The following is a 19,072-nucleotide window of genomic DNA, read 5'->3' as shown; positions in this document are numbered from 1 at the left end:
TGTGATGGGGGTTGTTGTATGGTTAGCAGAAGGCGACTGTGTCAAGTGAGGACTGCTGACCCGCCGAAGGTGTGATAGAGGAGAGCCTCTGGGCGACTGCGGCTTCTGTATTACATATTGTCTGTACGAAGGCTTCAGACTGTGATGGGGGTTGTTGTATGGTTAGCAGAAGGCGACTGTGTCAAGTGAGGACTGCTGACCCGCCGAAGGTGTGATAGAGGAGAGCCTCTGGGCGACTGCGTCTGCGGCTTCTGTATTACATATTGTCTGTACGAAGGCTTCAGACTGTGATGGGGGTTGTTGTATGGTTAGCAGAAGGCGACTGTGTCAAGTGAGGACTGCTGACCCGCCGAAGGTGTGATAGAGGAGAGCCTCTGGGCGACTGCGGCTGCGGCTTCTGTATTACATATTGTCTGTACGAAGGCTTCAGACTGTGATGGGGGTTGTTGTATGGTTAGCAGAAGGCGACTGTGTCAAGTGAGGACTGCTGACCCGCCGAAGGTGTGATAGAGGAGAGCCTCTGGGCGACTGCGGCTTCTGTATTACATATTGTCTGTACGAAGGCTTCAGACTGTGATGGGGGTTGTTGTATGGTTAGCAGAAGGCGACTGTGTCAAGTGAGGACTGCTGACCCGCCGAAGGTGTGATAGAGGAGAGCCTCTGGGCGACTGCGGCTTCTGTATTACATATTGTCTGTAGGAAGGCTTCAGACTGTGATGGGGGTTGTTGTATGGTTAGCAGAAGGCGACTGTGTCAAGTGAGGACTGCTGACCCGCCGAAGGTGTGATAGAGGAGAGCCTCTGGGCGACTGCGGCTGCGGCTTCTGTATTACATATTGTCTGTACGAAGGCTTCAGACTGTGATGGGGGTTGTTGTATGGTTAGCAGAAGGCGACTGTGTCAAGTGAGGACTGCTGACCCGCCGAAGGTGTGATAGAGGAGAGCCTCTGGGCGACTGCGGCTTCTGTATTACATATTGTCTGTACGAAGGCTTCAGACTGTGATGGGGGTTGTTGTATGGTTAGCAGAAGGCGACTGTGTCAAGTGAGGACTGCTGACCCGCCGAAGGTGTGATAGAGGAGAGCCTCTGGGCGACTGCGGCTGCGGCTTCTGTATTACATATTGTCTGTACGAAGGCTTCAGACTGTGATGGGGGTTGTTGTATGGTTAGCAGAAGGCGACTGTGTCAAGTGAGGACTGCTGACCCGCCGAAGGTGTGATAGAGGAGAGCCTCTGGGCGACTGCGCTGCGGCTTCTGTATTACATATTGTCTGTACGAAGGCTTCAGACTGTGATGGGGGTTGTTGTATGGTTAGCAGAAGGCGACTGTGTCAAGTGAGGACTGCTGACCCGCCGAAGGTGTGATAGAGGAGAGCCTCTGGGGCGACTGCGGCTTCTGTATTACATATTGTCTGTACGAAGGCTTCAGACTGTGATGGGGGTTGTTGTATGGTTAGCAGAAGGCGACTGTGTCAAGTGAGGACTGCTGACCCGCCGAAGGTGTGATAGAGGAGAGCCTCTGGGCGACTGCGGCTTCTGTATTACATATTGTCTGTAGGAAGGCTTCAGACTGTGATGGGGGTTGTTGTATGGTTAGCAGAAGGCGACTGTGTCAAGTGAGGACTGCTGACCCGCCGAAGGTGTGATAGAGGAGAGCCTCTGGGCGACTGCGGCTTCTGTATTACATATTGTCTGTAGGAAGGCTTCAGACTGTGATGGGGGTTGTTGTATGGTTAGCAGAAGGCGACTGTGTCAAGTGAGGACTGCTGACCCGCCGAAGGTGTGATAGAGGAGAGCCTCTGGGCGACTGCGGCTTCTGTATTACATATTGTCTGTAGGAAGGCTTCAGACTGTGATGGGGGTTGTTGTATGGTTAGCAGAAGGCGACTGTGTCAAGTGAGGACTGCTGACCCGCCGAAGGTGTGATAGAGGAGAGCCTCTGGGCGACTGCGGCTTCTGTATTACATATTGTCTGTACGAAGGCTTCAGACTGTGATGGGGGTTGTTGTATGGTTAGCAGAAGGCGACTGTGTCAAGTGAGGACTGCTGACCCGCCGAAGGTGTGATAGAGGAGAGCCTCTGGGCCACTGCGGCTTCTGTATTACATATTGTCTGTAGGAAGGCTTCAGACTGTGATGGGGGTTGTTGTATGGTTAGCAGAAGGCGACTGTGTCAAGTGAGGACTGCTGACCCGCCGAAGGTGTGATAGAGGAGAGCCTCTGGGCGACTGCGGCTTCTGTACTACATATTGTCTGTACGAAGGCTTCAGACTGTGATGGGGGTTGTTGTATGGTTAGCAGAAGGCGACTGTGTCAAGTGAGGACTGCTGACCCGCCCAAGGTGTGGTAGAGGAGAGCCTCTGGGCGACTGCGTCTGGCTTCTGTATTACATATTGTCTGTACGAAGGCTCAGACTGTGATGGGGGTTGTTTTATGGTTAGCAGAAGGCGACTGTGTCAAGTGAGGACTGCTGACCCGCCGAAGGTGTGATAGAGGATAGCCTCTGGGCGACTGCGGCTTCTGTATTACATATTGTCTGTACGAAGGCTCAGACTGTGATGGGGGTTGTTGTATGGTTAGCAGAAGGCGACTGTGTCAAGCGAGGACTGCTGACCCGCCGAAGGTGTGATAGAGGAGAGCCTCGGGGCGACTGCGGCTGCGGCTTCTGTATTACATATTGTCTGTACGAAGGCTTCAGACTGTGATGGGGGTTGTTGTATGGTTAGCAGAAGGCGACTGTGTCAAGTGAGGACTGCTGACCCGCCGAAGGTGTGATAGAGGAGAGCCTCTGGGCGACTGCGTCTGTGGCTTCTGTATTACATATTGTCTGTACGAAGGCTTCAGACTGTGATGGGGGTTGTTGTATGGTTAGCAGAAGGCGACTGTGTCAAGTGAGGACTGCTGACCCGCCGAAGGTGTGATAGAGGAGAGCCTCTGGGCGACTGCGTCTGTGGCTTCTGTATTACATATTGTCTGTACGAAGGCTTCAGACTGTGATGGGGGTTGTTGTATGGTTAGCAGAAGGCGACTGTGTCAAGTGAGGACTGCTGACCCGCCGAAGGTGTGATAGAGGAGAGCCTCTGGGCGACTGCGTCTGTGGCTTCTGTATTACATATTGTCTGTACGAAGGCTTCAGACTGTGATGGGGGTTGTTGTATGGTTAGCAGAAGGCGACTGTGTCAAGTGAGGACTGCCTACCCGCCGAAGGTGTGATAGAGGAGAGCCTCGGGGCGACTGCGGCTGCGGCTTCGCGTTAAACTCTTGTAAAATTCCAATTATCCTCTCTTCCCAGCAGCTCATTAAAACTGCCCCATCTATAAATTGCCCCTTCGCCTTATGAATACCAATGGCGGTATTCCTGTCCACCTGCCCCACTCTTGGGGTCTCTTGGGTGTGCGAGACTAGCTTAATACTTGAGGTGTCTTGAGTTGAGATTCTATTGATGGTAAAACTAAGTATTATCTATGAATAGCAATTGAGTTAATATTGACATTTAAATATATATTTACTAGTGTGCATGTGAAAAAATGTATAATAAAAAAGGATATAAGATAATTGGTATAATATTTTATACTCCCAAATAACATCACAATAACCTAAAATGGTATAGTCATAAAATGAGTAATGGTTATTGCAATATACATATGAGCAATTATTGATTTGAAGCCAATACAATACAGAGTCGGACATATTAATTAAGAAATCCTCTTCACGAAAATATTCAGTGGGTAGAAGAAAATTGGTTGGAAGGTATTCAGGACCTCTTTATAACAATTTTGTATTCAAGTATTTGTCACATTAATATTAACATTATTTATTTATTTTACAAGCACTGTTACAGGTAAAAAAAACTATTTACAACAGAGCAGTACTAAAAAACTAAACAAAAACTACCACTTGTAAGCAAGAAAAAGTATTCATAACAAAAACTATTAAACTCAAATCAATATATATATATATATATATATATATATATATATATATATATATATATATATATATAAATAGTATACATTAATAAAAAAATCAACTAGTAATAAACAAAGATACAATAACTTATTAAATATAATGAAAAACTACGGTATATAAGTTATGCCAAACTATGGTTTATATAATTATGCGTATAAATATTTATATATCAAGCACAGTAAAACATACCCTTATGAACTCATTTAAACTATTGTTAAAATATCTAAATGTTAAGCCATTGAATTGTAATTCCGGGAATATGAAAACGAATTTGCTGTATAGAAGACGGATCCTTAACTTATTTATAACAAGTTTAAACAAATGAGTTAGCAATAACAAATTACGTCTGGACTGAAGACTACTAAAATTGAATATGCTGAGTAATTGCTTATAGTAAATAAGAGCTTAGTAAACCCCATTCTTTAAATATTACTAAATGTTAATAAAAACACTACTTTTTTCCAAATTGTTTATTTTTTGGACGAGGCCTTTCGAAACCGAAGGTTTCATCTTTTACATTTTTTATTTTTCTTTTTTTGTGGAGTTGCCTGAAGATGAAACCTTCGGTTTCGAAAGGCCTCGTCCAAAAAATAAACAATTTAGGAAAAAAGTATTAAGTACTATTTTATTAAAATTTATTAATATTTAAAGAATTTTCCAATTGCTCCAAGAGTCTACAAACCTCATTCTGTTTTAAAAAAAAAATAAATATCGTAATAATCTTTTTGAATTTTTTCTATGTTGGAAATATGGATATTAAATTATAGTGTGGAGACCAAACTGGTGCAGCATAATCTAACTGAGATTGTACCAAAGTAAAATAGCGCTTTTAACGTGCAAACGTACGACCTTCCCTTAGTATTAAAGTTAAACTACGGAAAGCCTTAATTACTTATATATCAACGAGATGTGTTTTTTCGGTTAGCTTGTGTAAGCGTGCCTTTTAATGCGTTGACGGCTTTTGTTAGAAAAAGTACCGTTGGACTTTTAAAACAATTGAAAATAGTTGGTATCTTAAAAAATGTTAACCTATGTAAAACAGCTGTTATATATTGCCCGAATTCTTCTAGAGTTAGGGAACTTTTGAAGATACGATTCGTTCATATGCCAAGAGGTTCCAGTAATCGGGTGCTTCTAGAGGAAAGGGAGCTACTAAACCTTATAAAAACCATTCTAATACCAGTACCTTCCAGAGATTAGGAACGTCTAAAAGCTAGTACCTACCTTTGAGAGATTGTATGTTCTAGTTGAGGAAAATCTCCATAGGCCAAAATTTATGAGTTCGGGTATTTATAGAAACTGGAATCTTTCTAGGATCAACGCTGGGAGCTCTCCGAAGCTGGATACACCCGTGGCCTCATATCTTCCGAGAAAAGGTCGGAACCTCCCAGTTCTAGAACTTTTATGTTTAGGAATCTCCCAGATACCCAGTGGCAAGTAACTTCCATGCATATACAGAATTCTATTAATCGGTGCATAAGCGGTCCCGAGGCATCATGTTCATTCTAGTCCAGTTGGGTGTAAAACAGTAAGTAATGCTGGGGGTTTTGTAAGGTGGTGAGCTTCATAAATTGGATTTCAGAAGCTAATTTTTTACAGTGACTTAGATCTAATGGACAGGAAACTACTTCAATTTGTGGCTGATTAGTTATTGATCCCTATGTAGAGCCTGTGACTGCAAAGGCCCTTGCCTGATTTTTCAAAAGTAGTTGTCCGTTTCTCCAAGTGTCCTGGTTGCCCTGCAGGATTTGCTGTGACGATGGGAGAATTTGGCAGGGCTCGGCAGGCGGCGGGCGGCAAGGCGGCGGTGAGGTGGTGTAGGCGGCGACAGCAGACAGACGGACGGACAGACGGGCAACGGCCATTACGCAAGTGAAGGTCGCTGTGCCAGATGACCCCAGATAGTAGACGTTATCAGCTGATTACATCTGGCGGCTCGGCTGACACCTCATTACAACACCTAATTGATATCGATTACTCCCCGTACACTCCACCCTGGCCCAGATAATAATAAATTGCACCGATATGTTACACGGGATTGTGTACCTGTAAAGTTGGTCAAGAATGGTAAAAAATGTTCAATTCATTGAAAATATTTACTGTTTCCGAAATTTCTTGGTTAACAGTTTTGTGTAGAAAAATAAGGCTGTGACAGTGTCAAAGCGAGAACAGTGTGAAAAAGTAAAATCACGAGCCTTTTCTACGTTCGCACCACTGAAAACCGCAATATGGTACCACAATTTATGTTGAAGTTAGTATAGCATTAATTGTAATTTCGAATAACTATCGTCCAATTTCGTTTCTTCTAGTATTAAGAAAAATATTTGAAAACGTATTTTGCTATCGCAGATTTATTAGTATCCTTTGAAAATATTGAAATAAAAAAAAATAATAAAAAAAAAACAGATCGTAAATTAACATTGAAAAGTATTGTGGAAATAAAATATTATTGATGGATTGGAAGATTAAGGACCATGTCCTTAGCTTATTTCTGGACCTTTAGAAGATTTTTGGCTATTTGTACCATTTTATTCATTCACTATTTCGAACTTTGTTTCTAGGAAAAAGACCTTCAGAATCACTCAAAGACTTCTTGACTTGGACTTCTTCTATTTCTGATTTATGTTGGTTGAATTCAGTAATCCACTGAATTACTAGTTTAATATGCTGATAACATGACAGTATGTTTGAAAGCCAAAATACACACACAAGATCTTGAAATAATGTCATTGATGCAACTGAATTCATGCATTCAATATTTCACCGAGATTAACTTGAATATAATGGAAATTAAAATCAAATGTTAATTTCCCTCAATATTGAAATCTGCAGTGAAAACTGCTTCATGGATGATGTTATTTTAGAGGCAACTTAGTTCACAAAAGTTCTTGGATGATTTTTGATAATATGGCTGATCTGGGAACATCTTGATAATAAAATCTGTATTGGAGGTAAATACCTAGCGATATCTGGCAAAGTTCTGGTTTCAAAAATTTCAAAAACTGTTTGCTCAGACTAACTGCATCTAAATGTGCAGTTTTTATGTGCTATAAAACGAAATGGAACCAGTCTTCAGATTTAAAACAAGGCTGTCAGTATAATGGAAAAATTGTACAATAGAGTGTTCTGCAGAAATTCTTTAGAGAGTTTTGATTGGCGACTGTGTTTTCCTTCTGTATTCTTGAGGTGATTAGGTCGAGGTGTTCTTTGATACTTCGAGGTGATATTCACCAGTATGAAACCAGATGCAGGGTTGTCATTTGTTGATGTAATTTTAATCAATAACTCTCTGAAAATAATTATTGTTGCAGCCAAACGCTTGTCTTCTATACCTCTTCTTACTTCCAACCTCTTTCCAAACGCAGTATAAAGAGGATTTTACTGAATTGTGTTTGTCATAGAGGCCATTGAAACCATAACACAGATCAGCTATCAGAATTCTCTGCAATCAGCTTTGATGTACCGAATCTTTACTATCAAACAGCCTTGCAAACCTTTCTCGTGGTTAAAAGATAGAAGGTGAGAGCTTACATTTTTGTGTGTAGTACCATCTCTACATTTAGATCATGTTTTACAATTTATTCATCGTCTCAACGTCAACGTAGTTTTAGTTGCGAGAGGGGAAGAAGGTTAAACCTGTTATATGGTCGATTGTTGGTGGATCAAGAAGTCGTTGGGAAGAAACCAACCACCGTGCTTTGTAATATTTTATGGATTTTATCTTTTCAACTCACCCCTCCTTAACGTCTCAATACTGCAAACTGAATGGTCGGGTCTCATTTCCTGGCCCGAGCGCTTCGTTGTTTGAAATCTCCGAAAAAGATAATATTATGGAGAATAAAGCAATCAGGATAATGGCTCGTTAATGTGTAAAATTATCCGTTTAAGGGTGGAATGGAATGAGACATTAGGGGTGAATACGGGGGAGTATTACCCGATACGGTACGGCGTTGTAAAGCTCTATTATTATAAAGCAGCCGCCAGGCAAGGTGTGCTGCTCCCATATTTATGGCGCTCTTTCATTATTGAGAAGTGAAATTAATAATTTCTCCACGTTTTAGCGGTCCCGGCTCCTTGCCGGTTCTTCTGAAGTGATGCCACAGGAAACCTCAGCTGAGGACCTCATTACGAACCCAAATTGTCGCAGGAATCAAAGGAGGAGTTGGACTAAAAGGTTTTTGTTGACCTCAATGGTGTCCAACAATTCCACAGCCTCAACCTCACAACAATCCTTCTAAATCTGAATTTGTGAATCATTCTTCACGACCGATCGACTTGGAATGTGGCTCTGCCTTGGAGTTGTGAGACTTCACGATAAAGGATGTACGTTCATCAAAAATCCTATGGTATACACTTAGATCTAGGGTTGAGATGGAATGATCACGTGTCAGTTTGCCAATATCGCCCAAGTGAGGTTTTGATGACGGCGTATTATGGATGGACTAATTTACCCACACCTCTCCTATGGAGTGGTGTTATGGGAGGCTAGTGTAAACGATCAGTTTCTGAGAGATTTCAAGCTTTAAAAGAAGCACTTCGAATTACATGAATTTCAGAGAGTATTGCCGACTAACTTTCAAAAAATGCAACTGATGACTCTACCAAGTATCTACAAGATTTTGGGAACAATATTATTCTGTGTGTCGAAAGGTGCCCTGACAAGAGACCGAGATGTTCACGGTTATGAAATAAGAGGCAGAGACAACTACTGAACTGGGAGATTCAGAGGAGATGAACACCTGCCCTCGCAGACTGTATGCACTTTATCAACAGATTGCCAGATTCCATAATGCTCCAACGCCCAAGGCGTTAAAAGTTTGTTTAAACAGTGTTTTGATGCCAAAGGTATTTTAGAATGTCAAACGGATTTTTGGCGGAATATTGGGAGATCACCATTATTGAAAACTGACACTGGTGTTGTGGGTGGAAACAATTGGCGAATACACTGGTTGTACGAGTGAAAAATCGTATGTTTGAATGTGTTATTGTGGTATGAGAGACAAAATTACTACCTTACAGAATGACTTGCTATATAATGTAAATCAATATAGGCAATAAACGTGTTACTTTGACTTTACTGTTTGGTGTTGTGGTTCCATCTAGTGAGCTACTAGAAGGTGGAATCCCGACGTTTTTAGTTTAGCACAAATTTGTAGGATTACTTATAATCGTATATAAAGTATTAACATAGCTGGACAATTTTTATTTGAGGATTTCTGTGCGTACAGTTGGTAAAACGACATGCAGTACATACGAGCACACGCTTTATTATTAAAAGCGCCCTGGGATCCACAGGACTCAACATAAATTTCTTTATCAAATTTCTCAGTGTAAGTTTGTTGCTAGAATTTGTGTACCCGTGTAAATTTTATTTGGCACCGCTAGGCTTCAAGCCCAACCACTGGCCTCCTTACTAGCTGTCAGCTGAGTAATAAACAACTTTATTTGTCTTGGAGTCCACAATTAAACTCCGCAATGAACTAAAATAGTTCAGATGCTACTGGAAAAATATGTCAACTGTGAGTCCAATAAATCTAAAATGTACAGAAGATTAGAATATCTGTAAGCGACAATCATTTTTCACAGGAGGGTTTGACAAATGGATACTTCCATGGAATTTAAAAGGAATTATATGGAGGCCTATGGATGACGTTCCTGCAATTCAGGAGGAAATTGTGTGCGAAGCCACGGGTAACTATAAACAATATAGACAATTATTGATTGTCTTCTTGTTTTGCTTATATTTTATAGTGGACAACTATATAAAGCTCGTCAATATTGTCACTGTTTATAGCACAGTTCTGACACTAAGTGCGGACATTCTGTGACGTCTTCACTTTCAAATTTGATGGAATCACTTTACTTTTAAATTATTTTTCCTTGATGAACATTATATACGAGGTCACATATTGTGTCGCGTCAATAAACGAACCGAATGATTACTTAGACTGAAGACCGAACTTTTATAATATATAGATTATTAACCTTTTTGACACGGGAGATATTTATGTCGCAACCGGTTCTGTAATCATTCTTGTAATCTATTTTCGTCGTAGAAATATGATTTTCGCATTATGAGTAACCAATCATCCAAGAGGTATTACGGATGATCGAAAGTTATGCTTCAGTAATTAGATTCATTGTCTTAATTATGCGCACTGCGAGACCGCAATTGAATTATAAAACTCAAGTATTCCATTCAAGTTACATATGATAAAGAATGGAAGTTCGACCTGGTACTGCCTGCGTAAGCATGCACTGTTGTTTGAATGACGTGAAAAGTGTTCTTACTGTTGATTTTGTGTCACAGGTTTGGCCCGGATGATCTAAAGAAGGCCTTCCCTAACATTGGGCTCCTCATTGACTTGACCAACACGGACAGATACTACGTAAAGACGGTATGTATGAACATGTTCCCATTCATTGAATTCACAAGTGAATATACTCCTAGTACTTTATCAAGTTAGAAAACACATTAGAAACCCTTCGTCCATTTTATGTGTATTAGTTATTTTTTCTGTTATCCCTGTTGTATCAGCGGAGTACAACAACACCAGTGTCATGTTATTGAGAATTACTGACAAAACTTAATTAGAATTGGGGTTACTGTAAATTTTCAATCGATTCCTTGAAATTCTGTTTAATATTATTGTATGTTTTCAGTATTTCATCAGTATTATTCACACAAATCCGTTGTTTCATGTGAAAATCTTCTAGATTGTTGTTTGTGTACTTTTATAACGGTTTTGTTTTATAAAGAGATAGGAAAACACTGCAATAACATTGTTAAATTTGTTTTTCATATTTTAACACCTTTGTAGGCCCTCTGGAATCAGAACGATGCTTGTATATGTATAGTCCTTCTCAGCTGTGGAGGACCCTAAGTGTGTTTTAAGATACGTTTACACTGGTACACATGTATGGGAACTCTTGTGAGATACTAACAAATCCGGAAACATTTGCTTATATACAGTATTTTCAGTGAAAAAAATTTTGTTTAAGCATTGGCTTGTGTGAGGTGATAATTGAAACTTTTCTGATTTGCAATACTTTTGTGTAGGTTTTTTTATTGTGTTTAAATTGTAGTAGTCATTTTTACACTTTCAACATTTTAATTTTTTATTTGCTACGTCTTTAGACTGGAGTCCAGAAACAATATTGCAATGAATTACGAACTGTTAAAAAGTCTCATAAAAATACCAAATCCGGTTTAAAAATGGTGGTCATATAAAATTTTTGAACTGTAGTAACTGTGTAAAACAGAAGATTTTATTACAAAATTATAAAAACAGTGAAATATGGGTTACTTTCATATAGACATTTTGATACCAAATTTATTTTGCTACAACAAATAATAACCTGATAATAAAGTTTACATTACGTCCTTTTTCTTCAGACACTCTTTTGTATCACATTTTCACACTTTCCGGGCTCTGCGTTTTCTAGTTCCTTACCCGACAAAAGATGACGTCATATAGTGGTGGCCAGGCCAGTTGCTGTTATTCTCGGAATAAGAGGTTATTTTTACACGCCCATGAATGAAAATGCTAATTCCTCTTTGAAATGAGTAATTGAGACCACGTGTTTCCTTCTCTGAGCATTAGGAGTTATCTTAGAGTTCAGGAAACCATTGAAGGTCAACCAACTGTTACCTCCTGAAGTGCCAAGGTGAGGTTATTCTCCAAATTTGTGGAACCATCGCATTGTCTTTCGCACTGCAGTGCTGTAGGATGACATTTGATCTGAGAGGTCAATCCTAACTTTTGCCTCATTGTAGTCAACGACAACTAAGGGCTTCCAAATTTATGGTTCACCACCCTTTTTAGGATCAAGCACGACATATTCAGGCTTATAGAATGCGGAGGTAAGGTGTTACTGCTCTCTTATCTATCCACTAAATAAGAACTGTTCTTTCATTGTTTTCTGAGCAAACAATTTCATGCTTACAAAATCTTTTGTTCCAAGAGGTTTTTTTGGAACCTTTGCGGTTCTTACTGAATATGTGTACCCTGATTGATCACACAGCTTGCATATTTTGGTGCCGTACCTGTACGAGTTTCCAGGAATGTGTTGCCGCAAAACAAGTGTGTACATCGTTAACACCAGTGTAGTATTCAGAGTCCGTACCAGGAATAAAGTCTGGATCACTGTCACTATTGTCACTAACTACTATTGACTCGACACTACTACCATCATCACTTATACAAATCACCCGGCGACGAATTGAAAGTAGAGTAAACATTTTTTATTTTATGAGGCGAAGTTAGTACTAAGAAGTCCTCTCTTACACTAAACCTGACAACCAACGGTTTAAAGGTGACTTCCGAACCACCATGAATGGCTGGGCGGACGGGCTGCTTGCAAGGACAGGATCGCTCAGCGGTCAACCATCCAAGCAGCAGCCACGCTCGACCGTTGCTTGAGTGTATCTTGCGATAACCGTTGTAACCGAAGTACTACCAACAGTTCGATCAAATTCATATGTACACAGTCGATCACTCATTTTACAAGTAGCTGAGCACTACGTACAATCAGCGTAACGTCACTCAAGAAACACACGTAAAATGGCGGGAAAACAGTTTCGAGAATATCTGACTTTCCCGTAGTGGAATAGTCACTCGACTGGACCATGGGTCTTTTCATGTTGACGAGAAAACTAGTCAACTAGTGTTCATGACTAGTCTAGTCGGTGTTCGGATGTAAAAAAGTAGTCGACTAGTCACTGGTCGGTTGTAAATAGTAGACAACTAGTCACTAGTCGGATGTAAAAAGTAGACGACTAGTCACTAGTCGGATGTAAAAAGTAGTCGACTAGTCACTAGTCGGTTGTAAAAAGTAGACGACTAGTCACTTGTCGGTTGTAAAAAGTAAACGACTAGTCACTAGTCGGATGTAAAAAGTAGACGACTAGTCAGTCATAGTCGACTAGTCACGTCGGATTGTAAAAAGTAGTAGTCACTAGTCGGATGTAAACGACTAGTCACTTGTCGGATTGTAAAAAGTAAACGACTAGTCACTTGTCGGTTGTAAAAAGTAGTCGACTAGTCACTAGTCGGTTGTAAAAAGTAGACGACTAGTCACTTGTCGGTTGTAAAAAGTAGACGACTAGTCACTTGTCGGATGTAAAAAGTAGACGACTAGTCACTAGTCGGATGTAAAAATAGTCGACTAGTCACTTGTTGGTTGTAAAAAGTAGTTGATAGTTCCATCACTCGAATGGACTGGGCAGCTGGTGCGTCTGTATGCTAGAGATAAAGAAAACTAGATATTCGATGACTCTATTGTTCAGCAGGAAATGTTGGGAATAGCCGCGTGTAACTTTTAGTATTTAGTATTGCATTCCTAATTTTGTTATCCAACCTCCTTGCAGACCAAGTTCTAAATAATGAGGAAGATCTGAACCAATCAAACAACGTACTATATTCATGTTTAAGTGTATTTTATTGTCTCTTCCAAGCTTGAAAAGAGTAAATCAAACTCTATACTTACTATTTCCATGTATTAGTGTATATTTTGAAATCTTCTAAATCCGAATTGAGTTAATCAAACAGAATACTTACTGCAGGCACATGTATGTATTTTATGGACCTTTTAAAGTTCGAGTCCATTGATTTCATTCTGGCCATTTACAGAATATCACATTCGTAATAGACGTATCTCCCAGTCGCAAGGAAGTCCCCAAATAGCTGTTGCGAAAACCAATAACGTATTGTAACTGTGACGCAACCGTGACGTGTAACTGTAGCGGTGGCATCTATCAGCCGGCGCCTCATGCAAATCAGAACCTATCTATTCAGTCGATCGCTCTGATTTGTCTTCTGTTCTGATCTGATGCCGCCTCATCGGCTCTTCCATCTCCTCCGCCACTTATCAAGGTCCGCTTCACATCACTCAGCTTCTGGTTTGTTTTCATTCCACACATTATAACATTTGTTCTGTTCGGTTTCCGCTGTATCTTGATCAATCATTAGCTACTCTTTGAAGACCGAAATTGAATTGAATTGATTTAGGACATAAATATGACATAGTAGACTCAAAATTTGATACACATTTGTACTTGACGGTTTCCAAATAAAATGTGTAGGCCCATCGTATTCCATGTTTTTAAAAACGCACGGCTTACTTCATAGATAATATATCCCGGGTAAAACCTAAGCCTGTTAAATAATCTTTTGTATTATATCCAATAAGAATAATTTATTCGCACAATACAACTCAAAGGGTTTTCTGTGCAAGTAAAAAAATCAGTATCAAAAGTAATTATAAAAAAGCAACAGAACAGCATACAATTTAAAGGTAAAACACAATAAATTCTTGTAACATTTTAAAGTTATTCCTACTGCAAAAAAATCGGTCTATTCAAGACATGGATATCACGAGAGCCTCTTGGAGACTGTAGAAAGCGTTCCCGATCAAGTAAGTCTTTAAATAATTTTTGAAACTGTTTATAATTTAGATTTTTTAGATTAGATTTAAAGAACTGTTAGAGTTTTGATTACATTTGGAAGTAAATTGTACAGTTTAGGACCAAAATAAAAAAAATTAGTTTTTGAAAAGGTTGAGCCTGAAACGGTCTGAAATTAGGTAATTTCTGTGCCGTGTGTTATGATCATGATTTAAATGTGGAAAAAGATTTTTATTTTGATAAACACACATTGTCGAACGAAAAATGAGAAGGGAGGGCAAGGTAAGGATCCCACTATATCGGAAACGCTCTCTACAGCTCTCATCTGATCTCATTCCCCAGACGACCCTCAACGCTCTCTTTCGAAGAGTGAATTACCTGGAATATAAGCATTCAGGTCATATTTGTTGGTCCGAAGCCTGTCTGCCAGATTAGCCGTTCCTAGGCTTTAAGCGCTGTAAAACGATGGACTTATGATGAACACAGTCGTAGGTGGCAATGCCAATCTGGCCGTTAACTTTGCAAGAACTTTTCACGAGCCCCAAAGCCAGGGCTCTGATTGGTTTATCAAGGATAACCTGAGGAGAGTAATTAATTGCTTTCCTTACTGAACATTACCTCTTTAGGAGTCATTTGACAAAGACAGTGTTCTTCAACGATTAAAACTTCTTAGCAGTCAGGAAATAAACTGCTGAGCATATCCTCTTTGACTGTGTAACGATGGCATCTGACAAAAAGAAAACTGGCGGAAGCTCAGTCTCTGGGGAATGCCAAACCAACCAGACTGGGTTGCCACCATTCTTCAACTCGTGGAAGAAACCAACTTAGGACTCCCTACGTAAGAGTCGTGTTGTGTTGGTACAGTGAGTCGCAACTGTGACGTGCTTCATCTTGAGATCTTCCCATATGTTCAATTAATCATACTTATAGTATTGCTTCCAGAGGATTTAAGTTTGAAAAGTCGAAGCCCAATAAGTGTAGGAAATCTAAAGCGTGATTCCCATAAAAGTGTGCATTTTGTTCAAGGTTGATAGAGGATGTGAACACAAACATTTTTTGTCCAATACATATAGGGTCGCAAATGTTTCGTTGCCGAGAAAATGATAATTTGAGAAAAGCCTCCTTATAGGCTAAAGTTAGTGTTCCATTTTAGGTTCTACCAGAAAAACGCTGAGCTACTGAAACTAAATGTGTATTTCTTCTTAATCACAAATTAAAGTTCCCCCTCGTGCAAAAAAGGACGTAGAAATTATTAATTTTTCAAAACATTACTAAGCATCAGAAGTGGGAGGAAAACCCCCCACTCTTTCAAAATGTAAGACAGTCGACGTTACGAAGAGCACAGCTTTGCATCGACACAAACGGGAAACATTTTGAACATTTGCTACAATAATAATACAGTAATAATGTTTTCCATTCTTGTTCACATAATGTGGTTATTTTATGTGTTATTACGAAGGAAATAAAGTTTTGTTTCAACAGCTTTGCGTTTTTTTGCCAAATCTCAAAGGGAACATTACGTGTTGCCTACAAGGAGGTGTTTCACAAATTCTCAATTATCTCGGATACGAAACATTGTGTACTGGAAAAAAATGTTTGTATTCAAATCCTCAGTTTATCGGAATCGCCCTGTGTAATAAAACAGAATATAAGTATATTTAAAATGTGTCAGAATATTCTGCTGTTAATTTCATTGTACGTGCTTATTTAAAAAAATCGACAAATTGGAGGACAAATTCATGGTTTTACACGTTTTTATTCATTTTCTTCTTTTACAGGAATTCACAAGAGAAAACATTGAATACGAGAAGATTCTGTGTCCAGGCCACGTGCTGCCGCCGAACTCTATAGTGAAGAGGTAGGTGACTCAACAACAACCAAAAGGACCACTTAGTAGGCTATAAACATTCTAGGACGTTAGGAGGAGCTTTATAGAATTCAGGAGGAATACAAATGTGGGGAAGAAATCTGTGCTTTGTAGCAAAGTTATATGCGCACCCCCTCTGTATAATTGCCCTACTGTTTCACATTGAGATCCAACTCCATCAGTGAAGATTATATAATTTTCATATCATGTGACAGTAATAAACCATCTAGTACATTTTACAATCGTGGTAAATCTTGTTTATGAAGAGTTTGTATTGATAGGGCGTTACCAGCATAATTCAGAATTGTAATAGTTCCCCATCCTATTCCTCTTACGTAGTACTCGCTGAAGTGCAGAAATTGTTTGCTGATCAACAAAAGTCAAATTTAAACATCCTGACTCTTCACAAATTGGCTCAAATATGAAAATATTTTAAGTAATATTGGAATTGTTGTGTTGTGTTTTAGTGCCGAATGAGGGCGAATAAACAGAGTGATTTTTGGACGCGCTTACAGTTCATAATGGTTGGAAATGCACGTATAGTAAATTTGTAGTTAAGGATAATCGTGTTAGAGAGAATTGTAACCGGACGTGTGTGAGATGACGCTCTACTCCGACGGTGTGACTTGAAGATTTACTCCGGCGGTGTGAGATGACGCTTTACTCCGACGATGTGAGATGATGCTTTACTCCGACGATGTGAGATGACGCTTTACTACGGCGGTGTGAGATGACGCTTTACTCCGACGACGTAAGATGACGCTTTACTCCGACGATGTGAGATGACGCTTTACTACGGCGGTGTGAGATGTCGCTTTACTCCGACGATGTGAGATGACGCTTTACTCCGACGATGTGAGATGACGCTTTACTCCGACGATGTGAGATGACACTTTACTACGGCGGTGTGAGATGTCGCTTTACTCCGACGATGTAAGATGACGCTTTACTCCGACGATGTGAGATGACGCTTTACTACGGCGGTGTGAGATGTCGCTTTACTCCGACGATGTGAGATGACGCTTTACTACGGCGGTGTGAGATGTCGCTTCACTCCGACGTCGCGTCGCGCCGTCACAACAGTGTAACGAGCCCGTTGTCTGATCCGAAACTGGGCCACCGTCTGAGAGCGAGATGAGATACTAATGAGACGTATTGTGATCGACACTGCAGTGCGGGGCTCTACTGTGCGGCGCGGCGACAAATTGCCCATTGTCTCCTGTCTCCCGACAATCGCGACGTTATTGTCGAACTGTGCTGATTGTCTTAGACCGATCTACGTACATCAAAAGTGCTCTGGGCGTTGCCGATCGGCAATTGGCTTCATTACGCGGTGTGGAGTTGGTCTGTGTACAGTCTTCATATAAATATATTTTTTGTTGCAATACAGGGGCAGTAAAAGATGTAAATAACTTCTGTGAAAAGTGTCAACGATGGCTAACTATTGGTCTAATAGCAATACTAGTGACCCAGGTCGTTACCGCTCTTAATCGAATAATTATAACTGGTATAGATAATATTATTTGGTCGAATAGTGATTGTTGTAACCCTGGTAATTAAGGCTTTTAATTGGACTACACAATATTTCCTCTTGGTCGATTAGTAATACTAGTGACCCAGGTCGTTACCGCTATTAATCGAATAATTATAACTGGTATAGATAATATTATTTGGTCGAATAGTGATTGTTGTAACCCTGGTAATTAAGGCTTTTAATTGGACTACACAATATTTCCTCTTGGTTGATTAGTAATAATAGTGACCCAGGTCGTTACCGCTCTTAATCGAATAATTATAACTGGTATAGATAATATTATTTGGTCGAATAGTGATTGTTGTAACCCTGGTAATTAAGGCTTTTAATTGGACTAAACAATATTTCCTCTTGGTCGATTAGTAATAATAGTGACCCAGGTAAGTACCGTTCTTAATCGAATAATTATAACTGGTATAGATAATATTATTTGGTCGAATAGTGATTGTTGTAACCCTGGTAATTAAGGCTTTTAATTGGACTACACAATATTTCCTCTTGGTCGATTAGTAATACTAGTGACCCAGGTCGTTACCGCTCTTAATCGAACAATTATAACTGGTATAGATAATATTATTTGGCCGAATAGTGATTGTTGTAACCCTGGTTAATTAAGGCTTTTAATTGGACTACACAATATTTCCTCTTGGTCGATTAGTAATAATAGTGATCCAGGTAAGTAACCTTTCTTAATCGAATAACTATATCGGTGGCCTGGATAACTTATATTCTTGGTCGATTAGTGATAATAGTGACCCAGGTAACTACCGTTCTTAATCGAATAACTATACCGGTGGCCTGGATAACTTATATTCTTTGTCGATTAGTGCTAATAGTGACCCAGGTAATTACCGTTCTTAATCGAATAACTATACCGGTGGCCTGGATAACTTATATTCTTTGGTCGATTAGTGATAATAGTGACCCAGGTAACTACCGTTCTTAATCGAATAACTATACCGGTGGCCTGGATAACTTATATTCTTTGTCGATTAGTGCTAATAGTGACCCAGGTAACTACCGTTCTTAATCGAATAACTATACCGGTGGCCTGGATAACTTATATTCTTTGTCGATTAGTGCTAATAGTGACCCAGGTAACTACCGTTCTTAATGGAATAACTATACCAGTGGTCTGGATAACTTATCTTCTTGGTCGATTAGTGACAATAGTGACCCAAGTAACTACCATTCGTAATCGAAGGACTATACTGGTGGTCAGGATAACCTATCGTCTTGGTCGATTAGTGATAATAGTGCCCAAGTAATCACCGCCTATGGTTGAATTACTAATAGTGA

General features: G+C 39.9%; 1 protein-coding gene across 2 annotated transcripts in view; it reads left to right on the top strand.

The window, feature by feature from the left end:
• The window catches only part of LOC124353128 (RNA/RNP complex-1-interacting phosphatase), a 133,019-nt gene that overhangs the window by 83,238 nt on the left and 30,709 nt on the right, over window positions 1-19,072 (top strand). For both annotated transcript variants that reach the window (XM_046802977.1, XM_046802978.1), the window contains exons 4-5: window positions 10,278-10,365; window positions 16,151-16,230. In XM_046802977.1, coding sequence (XP_046658933.1) covers window positions 10,278-10,365; window positions 16,151-16,230 — 168 coding nt within the window. The remainder of the gene's footprint in view (window positions 1-10,277; window positions 10,366-16,150; window positions 16,231-19,072) is intronic.

This window comes from Homalodisca vitripennis, chromosome 1, assembly GCF_021130785.1.
Source record: "Homalodisca vitripennis isolate AUS2020 chromosome 1, UT_GWSS_2.1, whole genome shotgun sequence".
NCBI lineage: Eukaryota > Metazoa > Arthropoda > Insecta > Hemiptera > Cicadellidae > Homalodisca > Homalodisca vitripennis.
The sequence above is the reverse complement of the archived record's forward strand: the minus strand, read 5'-3'. Positions and strand labels throughout refer to the sequence as shown.